Source organism: Mus caroli, unplaced genomic scaffold (assembly GCF_978045245.1).
Source record: "Mus caroli unplaced genomic scaffold, Mus_caroli_1 scaffold_3, whole genome shotgun sequence".
NCBI classification, from domain to species: Eukaryota; Metazoa; Chordata; class Mammalia; order Rodentia; family Muridae; genus Mus; species Mus caroli.
Genome location: NW_028227258.1, coordinates 10,999,469 through 11,015,988, shown reverse-complemented (window position 1 = coordinate 11,015,988; position 16,520 = coordinate 10,999,469). Strand labels below are relative to the sequence as shown.

General features: G+C 43.6%; 2 protein-coding genes across 24 annotated transcripts in view; one reads left to right on the top strand and one right to left on the bottom strand.

Annotated features, from left to right (window-relative positions):
• The window catches only part of Adgrl2 (adhesion G protein-coupled receptor L2), a 203,100-nt gene that overhangs the window by 173,008 nt on the left and 13,572 nt on the right, over positions 1 to 16,520 (bottom strand). For 18 of the 23 annotated variants that reach the window (XM_029475092.2, XM_021157243.3, XM_085835425.1 and 15 more), the window contains exon 1: positions 2,418 to 2,630. The exons of 1 other annotated variant lie outside the window; for it this stretch is intronic. The gene's annotated coding sequence lies outside the window, so the exon portion shown is untranslated. Of the gene's footprint in view, positions 1 to 566; positions 1,083 to 1,852; positions 2,012 to 2,417; positions 2,632 to 16,520 lie in introns of those variants that run through there. 4 more of the 23 variants (XM_085835428.1, XM_085835430.1, XM_085835422.1 and 1 more) reach the window with 3 other exon arrangements.
• On the top strand, positions 59 to 13,777 carry LOC147005428 (uncharacterized). Its single transcript, XM_085835363.1, has 6 exons — positions 59 to 151; positions 373 to 827; positions 1,015 to 1,322; positions 10,826 to 10,856; positions 12,945 to 13,100; positions 13,193 to 13,777. Exons 1-6 carry the CDS (start codon positions 59 to 61, stop codon positions 13,329 to 13,331), a joined length of 1,182 nt encoding a protein of 393 aa, XP_085691489.1. The 3' UTR covers positions 13,332 to 13,777.

The window sequence follows — 16,520 nt, the reverse complement described above, 5'->3', positions numbered from 1 at the left end:
GCACTACCTGACCAACAAGAAACGACGGCCCGCAACAACTCATCCAAGCCCTCCCCCAATGCCCCCTTCCCAGGCACTCGCTCTCAGCGACAACCCACGGACTAGTCCCCGCCAAGCCAGGGGCCCAACACCTGGAGCGGGACAACCTCGAGTACGCACTGGACAGTCCCATCCCCAGCTCTACTGCGTGAAGGACCAAGGGCACCTTCCGGTCCCTGTTAAGATTTTTAAGAACCCCCCCCACACACACACACACACACACACCTTTAAAAAAAAAAAAAAGCAAGGTTAGTCTGGAGCTGGCTCGCAGACCTGAGCTCCCGCCTTCCCGGTCCCCAGCAGCCAGCCTGATTCCCGAGAGCGTGACAATAGCCGCACGCGGCCCGGCTAGCCGGCTGCACCGCACAGAGTTCTGCGGATCGATGTCGGCGGGAAGGGCTGCGCACGAGTGGCCAGCGCGGGTCTGTCCCCGCGACACGGCCAACCTCCGAACCGTCAGCCCCATCGGGAGGTGCCCAGCAAACAGGTCTCCGAAGCCAACACACAGGCACATTGTTGGCGCTTACCTCGGTGTGTGAGCGCGCCCCGGGGGAGGGCCAATCTGGCGCGGGGAGCCGCGCGGGGACACGGGCGCGAGAGAAGGGCCGAGGCGACCGGCGCGGGGTGCTCCTGCTGGCTGAGCGCGCGCGGGGAGGCGGCGGCGGCTGGCGGGCCGGACACGGCGCCGCGCGGCTCTTCGGCGTGTCCTCCGACTCGAGTCTCCACCGCCGTCAGCCGCCGAGTCCAGCCAAGCAGCCCAGCGGCCCGGGCGGCTGCCGGGGGGCTAAGTCAACATCTTCCCGCAGTTTCCCACACGCCGTTCCGCGACACTGGGGGCTTTGCCCACACACGCGCGCGCCTACCGCTGCACGCTCCCTCCGGAGCCGGAAAAAAAAAATCAAAAATCAAAACCAAAAGATGCGGGGGATGAGAGAGCAAGGCTGGCGGAGGTGCGCCGACTCCGGAGTCCCCTAGCCGCGGCGGGAGTACGGCCGCCGGGGAGCGAGGCCAAGTCCGTCAGTCAGTCCGGAGGAGCCCGGTGCGCGCGGGCAGCGGCGGCAGGACCTGCATCCGGCGCACGCGCCGCCCCTGCGGCCTGGGGCACGACTCTGCCGCCAGCCCTTCCTCACATGTCGGGTCTCCCGGGCTGGGGGGCGCCCGGCGGATGCAGGAGGTGAGGAACTCGGGTTCGGGGAGAGCGACGGGAGGCGCGAGGAAGAGCAGCGCCGCTGCACAGCCGCGGAGGGAGGCTGGTCCCCTCAACAATCGCCAAGAATCCTCCGGTAAGCTCCCGATGGCGCTCGGGCACCTCTGCGTGCGGGTGCGCGCGCGTGTGTGTGTGTGTGAGTGCGTGTGTGTGTGCGCGAGTGTGTGTGTGCGAGTGTGTGTGAGCCGGGAGAGAGTGAGAGCTAGAGAAGAGCAAGGAGAGCAGGGAGCGAGAGGCGGGGAGCCCGAAGTCCTGACACGGACTCAGCTAGGGCTGAACTGGAGTCACCTCCTGCCGCCGCCTCCTCCTCCTCGTCGCCGTCGTCGTCAGTCCCCACCCCCAGCCCCCTCAGCCCAGGACTGCTAATCATATAAACATATGAGCGCGGACCGCGGCGCGGCATCCGTCTCTCCCTCCCTCGTTTGCCAGCCAAGAGGCTTGTGCAAACTCCAAAGAAGAGAGGCAGCTGAGTACAAAACGCGGAGCAGATAATCTAGAACTCATTGCGCCCAATGGCCATTTTCCACTCCATTGGAGCAGCTGCGGCAGCGGGGCGCCCGAGCGCAGGGAAGGAGCAGGAGGAGGAGGAGCAAAGGGGACACTTACAAGCGATCTAGCCTTTCGGATGGCGGTGGCGACGGCCGAGCAGCCGCCCCAAAACTGGCCGGCCGGGGCTCGGCCCGGTGGGGCGGCCGCAGGGCTTTCCGGGAGGCGCTGGTGGCGGTGGCGGTGGCGGTGGCGGCGGGGGACGCGCGCACGGCCGCGGAACGCGCCCCAGAGGCGCCCGCGCAGGCTCGCGCCCCTCCCCTCTCCTCCCCCTGGCAATCGTCGGGCGTACCTTCCCCAAACACCCCCAGCCAGGTCCGGGGGTTCCTTATCCAGCATTCACCCTCTGCACCCCGCCCCCTCCCCTCCCCCGAACTCCACTCACTGCGCGCCCGCTGCACGCTCTGCAGCCCGGGCGCACACACGCACTTTCCAAACATCGCTTTTATTTTGGGATCCCCGTGCAGGAGGGGATCCGGGAGAGATCGCGTTCCAGCCACCGGGGGCCGGGCTTGGGGCCTGCAGCTTGAGACCCCGCTCCCTGTGTCCCTCTTCCCCTCCAGGCCCAGGAGCTCCCTCCTAGCTAGGACTGCGTCCAGGCGCTCTGGATGCTTGTTTTACCCACCCCGTCTCCAGGTTTTCTCTGCTCCGCGTGCCCCGAGCCGGAGGCCCCGAAACTTTTAGTTTCCGCAGCCCTCCTTTTGTGTGACTGCTCGCAGGAGAAAGGAGGTCTGTTCGCCGCGGCTGCCTCCGTCCGGCGGCGGCGCGCAGGGGACGCTCCAGGGCTAAGGCGTCTTTGATACCTGAGATTTCCGGCGCGCTCGTTAACGAAAGTTACATTTTTTTTTAATTGCGATGACTTTTTCTTTGTAGTTACATAGAGCTAGCTAAACTTTGACTTTATTGACTATATTTCACAAGAGCGTTCTGTTTGTTTTTGATTAAACTCACCAGGATATGCAACGGAAGGAAAGGAGACTGCAAGGCTTTGCTTGCTAGAGCAGTCACAGTCCTCTTAGGTCTACTTCCCTCTTTTCCTTATATTGAAACCTCTCTTGTCCTCTCGAAACCTGTCTCTGCCCCTCACTGCTGACAGTGTCAGCAAACGACAGAAACAAGCTGAAAGGACCAGACTACAACAGTATTATGCCAGGAGAAAATAAATAAATAAACGTTTAAAAACTAGGTAAACATCTGCTGTCCAGGAGGCAAATAAATAAATAAATAAAATCTGTATTTTAAGATTTCTGAGCAGAATGCAGTAAGTTTCTCAATGTGTTCCTGAACTACCGAGTGAGTTAATGAATGCAGCCATTTGTCTTCGAGAGGCTAATTCTCCCAGGTTTGAGACCTATGGAGAAGTGGGTGAAACTTGAGCTTGTTTGCTTTCAGAAACAATATGTACTTTTTTTTTACTGCGGATAAGCTGCAGTCACCACACTTCGGAAATCATTCCAAACAATGTTATTAAAATGTCAACAGGAGATTGCTCCGAAGACTCGAAGATTCTGAATATCAATTAGCATTTGCATTTTGTCACAAAGCCAAATGTTTGCAGCACTAAAATCATTCAAATACTGGTCAAATGCGTTCTTGACTGGAGAAACCCCGAAGTTAAATGTGCATATATCCAAATCACTGCCACATTAGCATTCTCAGATTAGAAAGAGATTCTCCTGTGACCCCGGTTCCTCTACTGCTGGGGGGCGGGGGGGGGGGGATCCCCACCCAAGAGTACCTGTGTTTTAAAGGAAAGACACTCTTCACTTGGAATTTCTTAGCTACATCAGTTCAAATACCATCCATGCAGAGTTAAAATAGCCTGGGAAATACACACCTTTGCAGAGCTCGTGCAAAACATTACAGTGTGCTTTGATTTTCTACTAGTCAAAAGCTATACAAGGCACTGGTCCACCTAGGAAAGTTAAGTCAGCCTACTTAAAGCAGCTGAAAAGAAGGCAGACAAATGCTTTTCAAACATCAAAGATCGTTAATATCACATTCTCCTCTTTAAAAAAAATGTTTTATTTGTGAGTGTAAAACACAGTATGTCAAACTGCTAATAATTTGCATTTGCCAAAAAAATTTAGCCAGTTCTTTTGTTCAGCTTTGAAGGTTTTCATTCATCTGGCCTGATTCACAGGAAGCCCCAGTGAGTGCACAGACCCGTCTAATCCTATTTTCTTTGGGGAAGCAAAACTTAGCCTGAAGTTTTTATTTAGTGAGCTTAGAGAGTAATCAATAGACATTTTTGCCTGAATTAAGCTGGCCATATGTTGGCTCGTTTATTTAATTCTCTCAGAAAGAATCTCTCAAAGAAACCACTGTCTACATTTCATAGGTCTGATACTCTTTGATGCCCAAGACATAAAGTGAGTCACTCTCCACTATGTTTCTAAGTAGACAACATCACACACACACACACACACACACACACACACACACACACACACACTTAAAAGCAGGAAAACTTGCCAAAAGTGAGTTAACACTCTAGGGAATACAAAATGACCCTAAGAATTTCCAATCTTGATTCAATAGGGTGTGTATTTTCTATAGCTCAAAGGTTCAAAATGTTTTCACCCTAAGAATGTTAACTTGCTACACACACACACACACACACACACACACACATACACCTAGCAATGTATCTACTTTAAGATGTCTTAAATATTTAGGAACTTCAATCTTTCTTCTTCATATATCATACGAAAGAATTGTCAGGAACGATCAAGTCAATTGAAATGTTCAAGATGAAACTGTTAGCCAGAGCCCTGACATTAGAAGGGAACAGTAATGGGATACACTCCACAGAGCCTGTTAGCATCCAGAAAACATAATGTACCTGATATTTCACGACTATTCACAACACAATCTATAGCAACACGGGTGTGATGGTTGTAGAGAACCGTGAGTGAGGTGTTAGCGTCTACAGATGTGAGCAGCACCAGAGACCTGGAGCCTTCTTCCAACCCAGTGCACACAACTACTCAATTTAGATTATTATTTAAGTAATGGCAAAATCATTGACTTCCCCATCATACTCCCTAATTGTTTTTGTTTTTAATAGATTCTACAAAGGACAAAGAAACACCCATTTCCATTTGTTTTATGTTAAATCAACATCTAACCACTCATGGTGATTTCATTCAAAGCAAACAGAAGGAACTCATTAGCTCATGTGGTGGGAGAGATTGATGGGCCTCAAATGTCTTACCATACATGTTTTCCCAACTGTAGAAACGCATGTTTTTAATTTAAACAACCTCAAGAAACTAGAGATTATTCTATTCAATAGGCTCGTGTATTTCTAATACCGAAATCAGGTTAACTTTCAAAGCTGTTTGCCATCCATGTATCTGTGTTTACAGGGAAGCAACCAGGTACTTGTCTAAAGCGAAGTCTGGATAGTAACAGTTTAGGTAACAAGCTAAAGGATTTGAAGAAATATGAAGATGGTCATAGCAGCAAAATATTGTGATTGGTATAAGCCAGTAAATCGAACTGGTGGCTTCTTCCCTGTCCTGCTGGGAGCAAACTTGAATATAAACTAAGTCTAAAAGGGGCAGCAGCCCAGGGCTTCAGTGGAAAAAATGCTGGTACTTGCCTGTGGGTGAAACAACCTGGTGACTCTGAACTACACTGCTGAAGAGAACAGTCTCAGAGGGACCATTGGATCTGCCGTAAAGAACACATTATCTTTATCTCAGAAGTAGAAAAAAAGTATGGAATAAACCAGGCATAGTGGTGACACCTTTAATACCAGCACTTGCAAGGCAGAGGCAGGCAGATCTCTGTGAGTTCAAGGCCAGCATAGTCTACACAGAGCTATAGTAAGATCTTTGTCTCAAAAGAGAACAAAACAAACAAAGAAAATGTATGTAAAACTATTCCACTTTCTATTTCAAAACTAGGAGCAAAATTAGTTAGATCACATAGTAAATTTGAGCCTGCTCCCTTTTCTTGATCATGCTAGTTAACGGTTGCTGGAAAAGGTGGGCCTTGTGCTCTGGAAAGCCCTCTGCCAGAACCCTCTAGAGCAGCTCCAAGTGGTGAGAGTCACAGGTTTAAATAGAGCCAGTTGAAAGTTGCTCGCTTTTTTTTCCCCTGCCTTGCCATGCATGGAGCTAAAATGAAATCAAAACTCATTTTCCATGAGACCAGAAACATATGAAAGCATTTGGCAAAGCCAATAAGTTTTTAATTATTCTCTCAGCTCTCTGGGCTCAGTAAAGTTTGTCCAAGAAAGCCAAACATTCCCTAAGAGGAAGTGATGCAGCCTGGACATGCAGAGTAGTAAAAAGCAGAATATAAATATGATTATGGTATGCTGTGCTTAATGATATTAGTTAGGAGATAAAATCATATGCATTTTAAGATCATCATTTTATAATTATTAGTTTTTTAAAAATATCCACCCATATAAGTGGTTGCCTGAGTTTTTCTGCATATATCAAGTGTTTAATAAATATGCATAACTATCTCTAAAAGATTATACAATTTTTATATCATTACAATTATGATACTTGAAAGCAAGAAAACTAAAAGTGATATCCCTCAGAATCATTGTTCTACTGAGTTTCTCATAAGTCAAGTCCTTCTTTTCCATAGATTGTTCCCATAACTCTTGCTAATCTCTGCACCATGAGGATTTTCTCTAATTGGGTCTTATAGATCTTCCTCCATCAATGTTTCTGTCAAACCAAGACTGCTAACTGCACTGTTTTTTTTACAAAGCTCTCTGTCCTAACTTACAGTCATTATTTTGTTCATGATGCTTACCCTCAAGCACCCCTCCTTGTTGATGTGTATGGCTGGAGATGAACATTCTCCCATTCTACTTAACACAAGGAAACCTTACCACGTCAACCATGAGGATGAAATTTCTCTGCGTTTCTTTAATATTCTTGAAGCTAAACCAAGATACCAGTCCCTGCATGTACCATTCCTCCTAAACCATCAGGCATCTATCACTTGGGTGAAGAACAGAAGCAAACAGATGTTAACTGTGGTAGCAGCTCTGTGCTGAACAGCAGCCTCACAGAATCCTCGCAATGGGATTTTCCATGGCTCAGTGAATATGACTTTGTCTCTTCATATTGCTGTCCAGAGTCACAGAGTAAAAACACATAGATGCCCCCTGTAAGTTATGGGATGTCAAAGGTATCGTTCTATCATTTTCTGGTGTTTTCAGATTAAACCTAAGTTCTCATAGCTGTCCAACATGAAATATACTTGTCTATATAGCTTTAATAATTTTAAATAAATAAGGTGTATCTCGTGTTTGAAAACACTTTGTGATTTAAATTATGAAACACGATACTTTTTACTTCACCTTTTTTTTGGTCCTCTGATTATTTCTCTTAGCTTTAACTGATATTTTCTGTTGTTTTGTTTTCTTACTACATTAGTTTTCAACCAGGATTTCATGCAGCCCAGACCAGCATGTAGCTAATGATAGCCCCACACTTCTGATCCTTCTGCCTCCAGCTCCGGCGTGCAGGAATGACATTGTATGACCATGTCTGTCACATGCAGTGCTGGGCATGGAACCCAGGGATTGCTGAGTAGTGAGTAAGCACTCCCCCAGCCGAGCTACCGTGCCAACCCTACTTAGAACTATCTGAAAGCACTTGTTTGTTTTGTATATTTTGGTAGAAACAAATCTGGGCTTGTGAGACCTGGAAGAGCCATTTGCAGAGTAAAGTGCTGTATGCATTCTTCATAATATCAAACAGTTCACTGGTGAGATATTAAAATGTCCCCATCTTTCCACAATAATTTAAGTCAATCCATTGAATTTTCATGCCACTGTAACTCTTGGTCGTTCCCCACGAAGGCCCTAGGCTGCACAGTGACGCCATCAGCACATGCCATTGTGATACATAAAAGTACAGTAGATTAGAGTCTATGTCTCTCAGAAACTAACACTCAAATTTAGAATCATATCAAAATATCATTTGTATTTCAAAAGAGTGCTGACATGGTGGGGCAATGATGATATTTTGTTGTGTGGATATTTTTTAAGTATTTTGATTTTTAAAAATCACCAAATATTTTTTTGCTTTAGATTAAAAAATAAAACACTATTATAGCGCACACAACCACTGTGTGTTATAAAGATGCTGTTGCACTGTCGCCTGAAGAAATACTCTTGGGATGCTTTTGTGTGTCTCTCTAAATTATCTACCCTCTAATTCAATTGTCCTGCCTACCAAAATCACTGATCTCAACAGAACTAAAACGGACTATTAGTGTGCCAAGAGTTCCCCCACCTTCACTATGGAGATGTAATTATGGCACCAACTTAATTGCTATTGTGTCCCCACTACTTGAATTAATGGCTCCAATGCAAACCATGTATTTTAAATTGTTCAGACAATATAGAACGAAGTGAAAAAAACGCAAAACCAATTTCCTGTTTGTTATCTAATGGTAATTGAAACACAATAATTCATTATGATACTGGGTTATTATTGTATGTGAACTGGCAAGTCTCAAAGATAAAGGCGGTAGACAATAATGAGAAAGAAAACATTTTTTAAAATAAAATCAGAGAGACGTTGACTACACTCACCAGCTATGAAATATAAATGGACAAGGAACCCAAGATTGAGACTTGTTTGTAAATAATATGAATCCCAAGGAAAATATTGCTCCTTGGGATGCTTCTGTAAAGTGTAGGCATATAATAAATAAATCTGTATGTAGTCAAATAAGGAATCTGAGAAATGCCTGAAATAATGAATTTTGACATTTTCATGCCATTATTCAATGCATACTTTCTCTCCAATGCCCTACTGTAAAATGATTTTAAAGTTTATTTACATATATATGTATATATATATATATATATATATACATGTATATGTGTGTCTGCATAACAAGATATTGTATGCAGGTACAGATCAGAGATTGTAAGAATAGCATATACTTATATACAGAAAAAATATTTAATGTCAAAAATAAATATTGAATTAAATGTTTAATAAATTATCTTTAACTACTTGAATAAATATGTAGGCTTTAAAAAAACAGTTATAAAATACTCTCCCTAAAAATGGAACCAAGTTTATCTTTGCGTAAATTTTCCAGTTAATGAACAAAATATTTAAATATTCTATAGATTATTAACATCTACAAAACTGAACCAAATGCAAGTCTTAATACAACATTAAATTTATGATACACATAGAAGCCTTATATAGAGCTGATGGAGGGCTGGGGACGCTAATTTGCTCTAGATTTATAATAACCTGATCTGGGTTTTGTAAGTACCGAAACCCTTTAAACAAAATTAGAAAGCTGTTGTGCTTTGTGTGATTAAAGATGCAATTCCCGTTGGGGTAATGAGAAAAGTTAGAACATGTTTCTTTCTTTATGGATGCTTCTATAATAAACAAGACTTCCATACATTATATATTTTTGTTACTATGATTTCCTTGTTTTTAATTATAAAAATAAACCAATAGAATTTCAGTGGAGTCTCAGAGTGAAACTGTGCCAAAATTAAGCTGAAGAATGTGCGCTGAACTTCATAAAAATCCTTAAAATTGTTCCCAGGGTCTTGGGGTCTTATTGTGAAAATACTAGTTCATGATTTTCTAGAGTAAAATATTGTTCTGATTTAGACCCATGCAGAAGAAAGTCCTGCAGGCCTGATACACTTTAAACCTACACAGTGACATGCATAAAACTGTTCATGACTAATGATTGCAAGATTCATATAAATTACAAAGAGGGGGAAAAAACGGTCTCTTTTATCTCTTACACAAATAACGTTTGCAGCACTATTTAAAAGGTTCACTTGGTAAATTGTAATACATCAGCTTCTAAGCCTTAAATCTATAAGAATGCTTTGCTTTAAGTAATGCAAACACTGATTCCTTTAAAACACAGTCAGAAAATGTTAATACAAATATCAATATAAGCATGGGTGTGTATATTTGTGTGTATGAAAATAAGTGCATGCAAAAGTATTAATTCATTAAAAGTTTATCTCTCATGAAACCTTTATTAGCCCTTGAAGACTTTGCCACTTCATATAAAATGATTTATTTTTTGAATAACAAGTTTCCATTAATCTGTTCAACAAAGGAATTTTTAAATCATTTAAATAATTTATTGGGATGAATTATTTACGTTCTGTAAAATATATATGTGACCATGTATATGTCTATATCTGGGTCTATATATTTGTGTTCTAACACAGTATTGTTGAGAAAATACAGCATAGAGTTCAGATGGCCTGTCCTTGACAGCACCAGTGTGGCTTGGTGTGGCTGCCACAGAGGAGGTCTTTGATCATCCATTGTTGGCACAGGACCCCTGTTAGAGGGCCATTTGTGCTCCGTTTGGCAGCACACGGTGATTTCATGTCAGAGAAACGTACACACTATTTTCTATATTCATTTTCAATTTTGCATTTTTGCTGAAATTGTAGGCTGACATAATTTCCAACATGTAAGGATAATAAAGGCAATTATTGAGCCGTCACAGAAAACTGATTTTCCCCGTGTGCTGCTGTAGGTGCTACTGAAGAGTGGCAAGAGCAGCCCCTCCCCAGAGAAATAAGTTGTCTGTATAAACAGATAGGCCTGGAGGAGCGGTGGGAACAGATACCAGCCAGCAAATTGAACAGCACACAAAGCCATCGGACACAAGCACTCCCAGACCGTGCTCAACACGCGTCCTGTTCCAAGATTCACACGGTCCACTATGTCTTCATAGATTCTTCACACAATTTTTCTCAACTAAATCTTGTTATGTTTCCTCTGACGATGTAGTGGTTTTTTTTTTTTCCTTCACAAATAATGCAAACAATAATTCCACAAATTTGGCAAAGTTACAAAAATGTGTAACAGCTTCTTCTCGGTTTTAATTTTAATTTTAATTTTAAGCATGCAAGGAAGTCAGGTTTTGTTCAAGACTCTCCTGAGGCAAACGTATTTGTTCTTTTTGCCAGCGAGGTCCCTGCTTTGGGAGACTCCGCCAAGCTTGACTGTGGTTTTATTTGTTTGTTTACTTTTGTAGGGCACTCTTCTCTCTGTTATCCTGGTTTGAGGTGAGTTCATTTCGTTTTCATTTCTCTTTTGGAGCACAAGCCTCACAATACAGACTCTTGGTTTCCATTCATCAGGGAGGTCTTAACTTTGCACATAGATTGCATGGAATGATTGTGGCATGTGGTAAACTTGCACCGTCTCTCACTTATGGGAAGCCCAACAGTAACACTTGACACTTCACACATGTTATCTGCTATGCTCACACACTGAGAAGGACTCAGAAGGCATTAAGTAGATATAATTGTAAAAAGCCCTTGACCTTGCAAAGTAGGACTATGACATCTAGGTGGACAATAGTCTTTAAAGAAGTCTTTAATTTTAAAGCATAATTTTTTGAATTATGAATAAGAGAGAGTAGGAAAGAAATCCCCCCACTGGACGTCCTTCTCTGCCCCCACTGCCCTTTTGTTCACATCCTGCCATGGAGCCTGGAGCCTTCTGAGTGTGGGGTAGGGGCCAGCACTCTCCCACTGAGCCATATTCCCAGCCCGCTCACATTTTGTAGACTTCACTCTAAACACTACATGAAGTCGTAGGATTACCTACCACTCAGAGGAGCAGGATGTCCACCAACGGCTGAGGTCATTTGGAAACATGTCACCTATTCCCAGAGAACGGTGGCTTCTGCAGTATTCAGCAGCTGATGTTGCTGCTTATGGAATAAATGGGAATCAGGATGCTGTCAAGGTGGACTTACTACTGTACCGCGCCGGTCAGCATCAAGGTTATATGGTCCATCCATCTATGACAGCACTTTAGCTGACATTGGCAATTAGAAGTAAAACAACCCAGAAATCTTCCAAGAATATATTTATTACCATATAAGTATACACACCATTGTTACTTATTAACAAATGGAATAAATTTACTTAAATAGCTTGTTTTACTCAGTCCACTGAAGTATTTTTTGTAAGCTATTTGTAAATTTCACAGATTGGTGATTGCAATCAAAATTTGAGTGATTTCCAAAAATTAACTTAATAAAAATGTTGTATTTGGATGCCTATGTTCTTTTTAGTACAGAACACGTTTTAGTAACATCACAAATAAGGGTAATTTGTTGAAGGGGTTTCTAGTGTTTGCTATAAATGATTTTATTGCTTATATGCACATATGTACACGTGTGTGCATGCACACGTGCATGTATTCATTGGCATTTATACCAAGTTCAGCAAAGTTGAAATGGTGGTGACCTTGCCATTTCAAAAAGAACAGCCTCTCTCCTTGGACCCTCCTGTCCCAGTGACCTTCATAACACAGGAGACCCTCAGATACTGTAGTCACCGGGACTTTTCACTGTCTCTGCTTCAAACCTTAGCACTCGGGATTTGTTGAAAGGCAAAACACTTTGGACACATTATACATTATGCTAAAATGTGTCAGACTTCCATCTTGGCTCGCTGTGACTTTACTAATTTGTCAAGGTCAGAAACCTTACATCTAGGAACCGGAAATGCAAAAATACATTTTTTAACATTTTTGGTGATTTCTTTTTTTTTCTCGGCTTGCCAAATGACCACAATTTCACAATTTGTACTAATGTTATCTTAAAGAGCAAATTAATTGAGATTTCCAGAGAAGTAGACATTATGCCGTCACTTTGCATGCTGGCTTTGTTTCACTTCTTGCTTTTACAGTCTGGCTTTTTCATGAAATTCTCTGGGAATACTAGTTCATAGTGTCAAGAAAACCGTACTGGCTCTCCCTGTATCTGTCTTTGATGATTTGGGAGTGCTGGGTCTTTAAGAGTCATTGTAGTGGCCATCTTTAACATTGCCTGCTACACATTTCTGCTGTATTGGTTTAATTTGTTAACTCCACCACAAGGGCTCCTTAGACTGAGATTTGGGGGCTGGGGATGTAGCTCAAAGGTGGAGCAGCGACCTGCCACATGTCAGGTCCTAGTTTTGGGCAGGGGACAATTAAAGGGATATGTATTACCAGCGTCTGGGGCTTGAGGCGAGGGTACCAGACAGCATGGTGTATTCTTAACCTCACAGGAACCTTGAGTAAGGGGTTTTTCTCAGTAAACTAATGTGCAGGCACCAACTTACAGCATTCTCCATGAATCCTATTGCCTCCTGCAGACCTTGCGAAGAATGTCCTGCCAAAGCATCACCCGTTTCTGCAAGTGTCTCATGTTCTCTCAGAATGGCATTAGAGGGAACAGAAGTGCATCTTGACCCACGTCTGTGGAAAGTGAGAAGTCAGAGCACCAGGACTGTACGGGAGCTAGGGAGAAGGTAAGAGCCTTACAGTGCAGGCATGAGAGCCTGCGTGGATCTCACAGAATGTATGGAACTGCTAGCATAACACTGTGTGTTTGTAATCCCAGTGCTGGAGAAGCAGAGACAGGAGGATCCCTGCTTGGCTTTGCTAGCTGGCCATTCCAGCCAAGCTGGCAAGCTCCACGTTCACAGGAGCACTGTCTCAGTGATGTGGAGAACACACAGGAACACTGTCTCCAACAGTGATGTGGAGAACACACAGGAGTACTGTCTCAGTGATGTGGAGAACAGGTAAGAGCTCTGGCCTTGACCTTTGGCCTCTATCCACATGTGAATTTGCACCCACACACAGAGAGATACACATACATATGAATATGTATGTACACATAAGCACACAAGGACTTTACTTTTGACCCACTTTCCTTCCATGCATTTCCTTATTCTTCCAGGAACCGACAAGCCTCTTATCTGTTTGCTTCAGTAGACACTCCTTTATGTTCTGAGCAAACATGTGATTCCCAGGTCCCTGTATAAGACATGCACACGTGAACTAAGCAGCAGTGAATGTGCTTTCCTGGGTTCAGAGGGTTCACGTGACATTAGCACATTTGGTACTCCCAGTTCATACTGTGAAGTGTTGTGTTTCCCAGTTTACTGAAGCCCTCAGGCCTCCATTTTCTCCTCTCCCGCTGGCTGCTACCCCACCCCCACCCTTTGCAGGCTTCCCTAACACTTTGTTTGCATCCTGTGACTTGTTTGCCTCCCTTCTGTGTTTATCAGAAGCAAATGCTATTTTTCATTATTGTTGCACCGTGCCATACCCTGTAATTATGTTTCACCGAGGAAGGACACATGAAAGAAATCAGACACTTCCCACCAACAGACAGAAGCAAACAACCTTCTAAGGACTTACCAACTGCAGAGTTTAGTAGCCATAGCTCATCCAATGAGTAAGACTCATGGCAGAGACAGCTAAACACAAATGTTTTAATACAAACAAGCTAGGCTTTGGCTTTAAACCGCAGTAATTGATAGCCCCACACAGACTAAGATTCTGTTTCTCAAAGGAGAGCATTTACTTAGAATCTGGACAATCTACAGAACCTGAGTTAAGAGTCATTTTCAATACCCCAATTCGGCGTGTTTCCTCTTGACATCACTGATGTTACTCTTTGGTTGGTTGTTTGGGTGTGTGTGTGTGTATGTTTGATTGTTTGCTTTCTGTTTTTGAAACTGCGCTTCTCCATGTGGCCCTGGCTGTCCAGGAACTCACTCTGTAGACCAGGCTGGCCTTGAACTCAGAGATCCAGCTGCCTCTGCCTCCTGAGTCCTGGGATTGAAGACATGCGCCACCACTGCCCAGCTGATGATACTCTTAATTTACTTTATAGTAAGTGTTTCCCCACACAGATTTCTAGTATGATTGCAGGTTCAGACAGATTCTCGTGGAATGCTACTGCATCAGGTTATAAGCTGGAAACTTTGATCAACATGAATTTCTGCACAACATGAGAATCATTTATATGAAATATGCTCATTTTATATATATGTAAATTTGGTGATCCTGGGTATTAAGCCATGGATCTCACATTTAACGTGGCCTCTCCTCCACTGGGTTAAATCACACATTGCTGACTCACAAAATACCTTTTATAACATGTTGAAATATGGGATAATATGTAATTTCTTTTAAAAATTACATTTTGCTGTACTGTTGGACTACTGTTCTCTTCAGAAAGTTCCATCAACTTTTAATAACTGGTACTTCCCTTACTTTTGTTTTGGAGCACATGTTAAAGAATTACCCCGCAACTTCATAATTAAAACTTTATTAGAACAACTATCCTGTTAATTGATGGGCAGATTCCATTAAATGGAAATCATTACAAATACTGTCCAGTTTGGAAACCGATATTGGCATCTATGATTATGTTGGCCTAGTCTAAAGTAAATTGACCAAGAGTGATGGCTCCCTCAACTAATCCCAGGACTCAGGATGCTGAGACTGGATAAAGGAGTGTTCAAGACCAGCCTGGTCTACAGTGTTCGTTCAAGGCAAGCCTTGATAGCTGCAAATACCAAGACTGGGGCAACAAACAGCTCTAAGTGCAAAATGCTTGCTGAGCAAGTGTTCATATGCAGACTTCAGACTCCGCCAACCCTGATCAACCCTGGCACAGTAGAGCCAATAGGGCGTCCTCAAACTTCTGCGGTGAGATGGTGAGGTGGGAAATGGAGACAAGAAGCTGGAGGGCTAGCCTGATCTATAGAGTCAACCAAGGAGGAAGGTGAGAATCAGCAGCCATAATTGTTCTCAGATTCCTATATGCCTGTCTGTCTGTCTCAAACTTTCTCTCTCTCTCTCTCTCTCTCTCTCTCTCTCTCTCTCTCTCTCTCACACACACACACACACACACATTTAATGTTTAATTCATCATAACCCTGTCTCAAAAGAAATACTTCTTTCTTTTCATCAGGCAAGGCTCTTAAAAATGACATTAATAAAAATTAAACTTTCATTAATGATAGTACCTATTTTCTAAATTTTTTTCATCCTATTTCCATTAATCGGACAAACTGAAAACTAACCGATAAAAGTCAGTAAGCTGAGTGAGTCGACCAATTTCTTAGTTCCTACAGAAAAAGAGAAGGGAAGAACCCTGCTCGCCTCTATCGTTTGTGGCTCCCGACAGACTACGTAGTGTAAAAAGTAAAGTTCCTTCCCCTTATGCTTCCTCACAAGCCAATGAGTCCACGCCTGGCCGAGTCCTTTATGTTCACTTCTTATTCAAATCCTACAGTTTGGTTCGCTCTGGATTTGGTAAACATCATTTGAAGTCATTTGCTCTGCAGAAGTTTGAGAAATGTGACAACTGGGTTTTGTGGTTCATCCTTTCACAGAAGCCACAGATGCTGTTTTTCAAAATAAAAATGAAATGGAAGATTCCTCAGTTTTGCTCACTAACCTTGAAAAAGACCTATAGAGAAAAAAAAAATCCAAAACTAGTCTGGCCCTATGAAGGGTGTGTTTACTTCCCCTTGGTTAAAGTTACGTTTAGGCTTTTGCTCATGTTCCTTTGTTTGTGGAGGAGCATCTTACTGAGTAGCCCTGGCTACCCTGGAACTTGCCTCTGACTCTGGAGTGCTGGAATTAAAGGTATTCACCATCATACCATCATGCCCAGCCCTAAGATCCAGCGCCCTCTCCCCCTTCCATTCCCAGTCCTTTTTCCCTCCTCCTGCCTCCTTCCCCCCAACCCCCCACTTCTCTCCAAGAGTCTTGTGCATGCTGTGTGTTCTAACACTGAGCCAAGTTTGCCTTCCAACTTTCCAAGAGCAACAGAAATGGGGAAGCTCTTAAGAGATTGCCAATACTGAGAACAAAACCTAATGAGACCAGGGAGAACTCACTGAATCCAAAGCTGGCTAGTTACT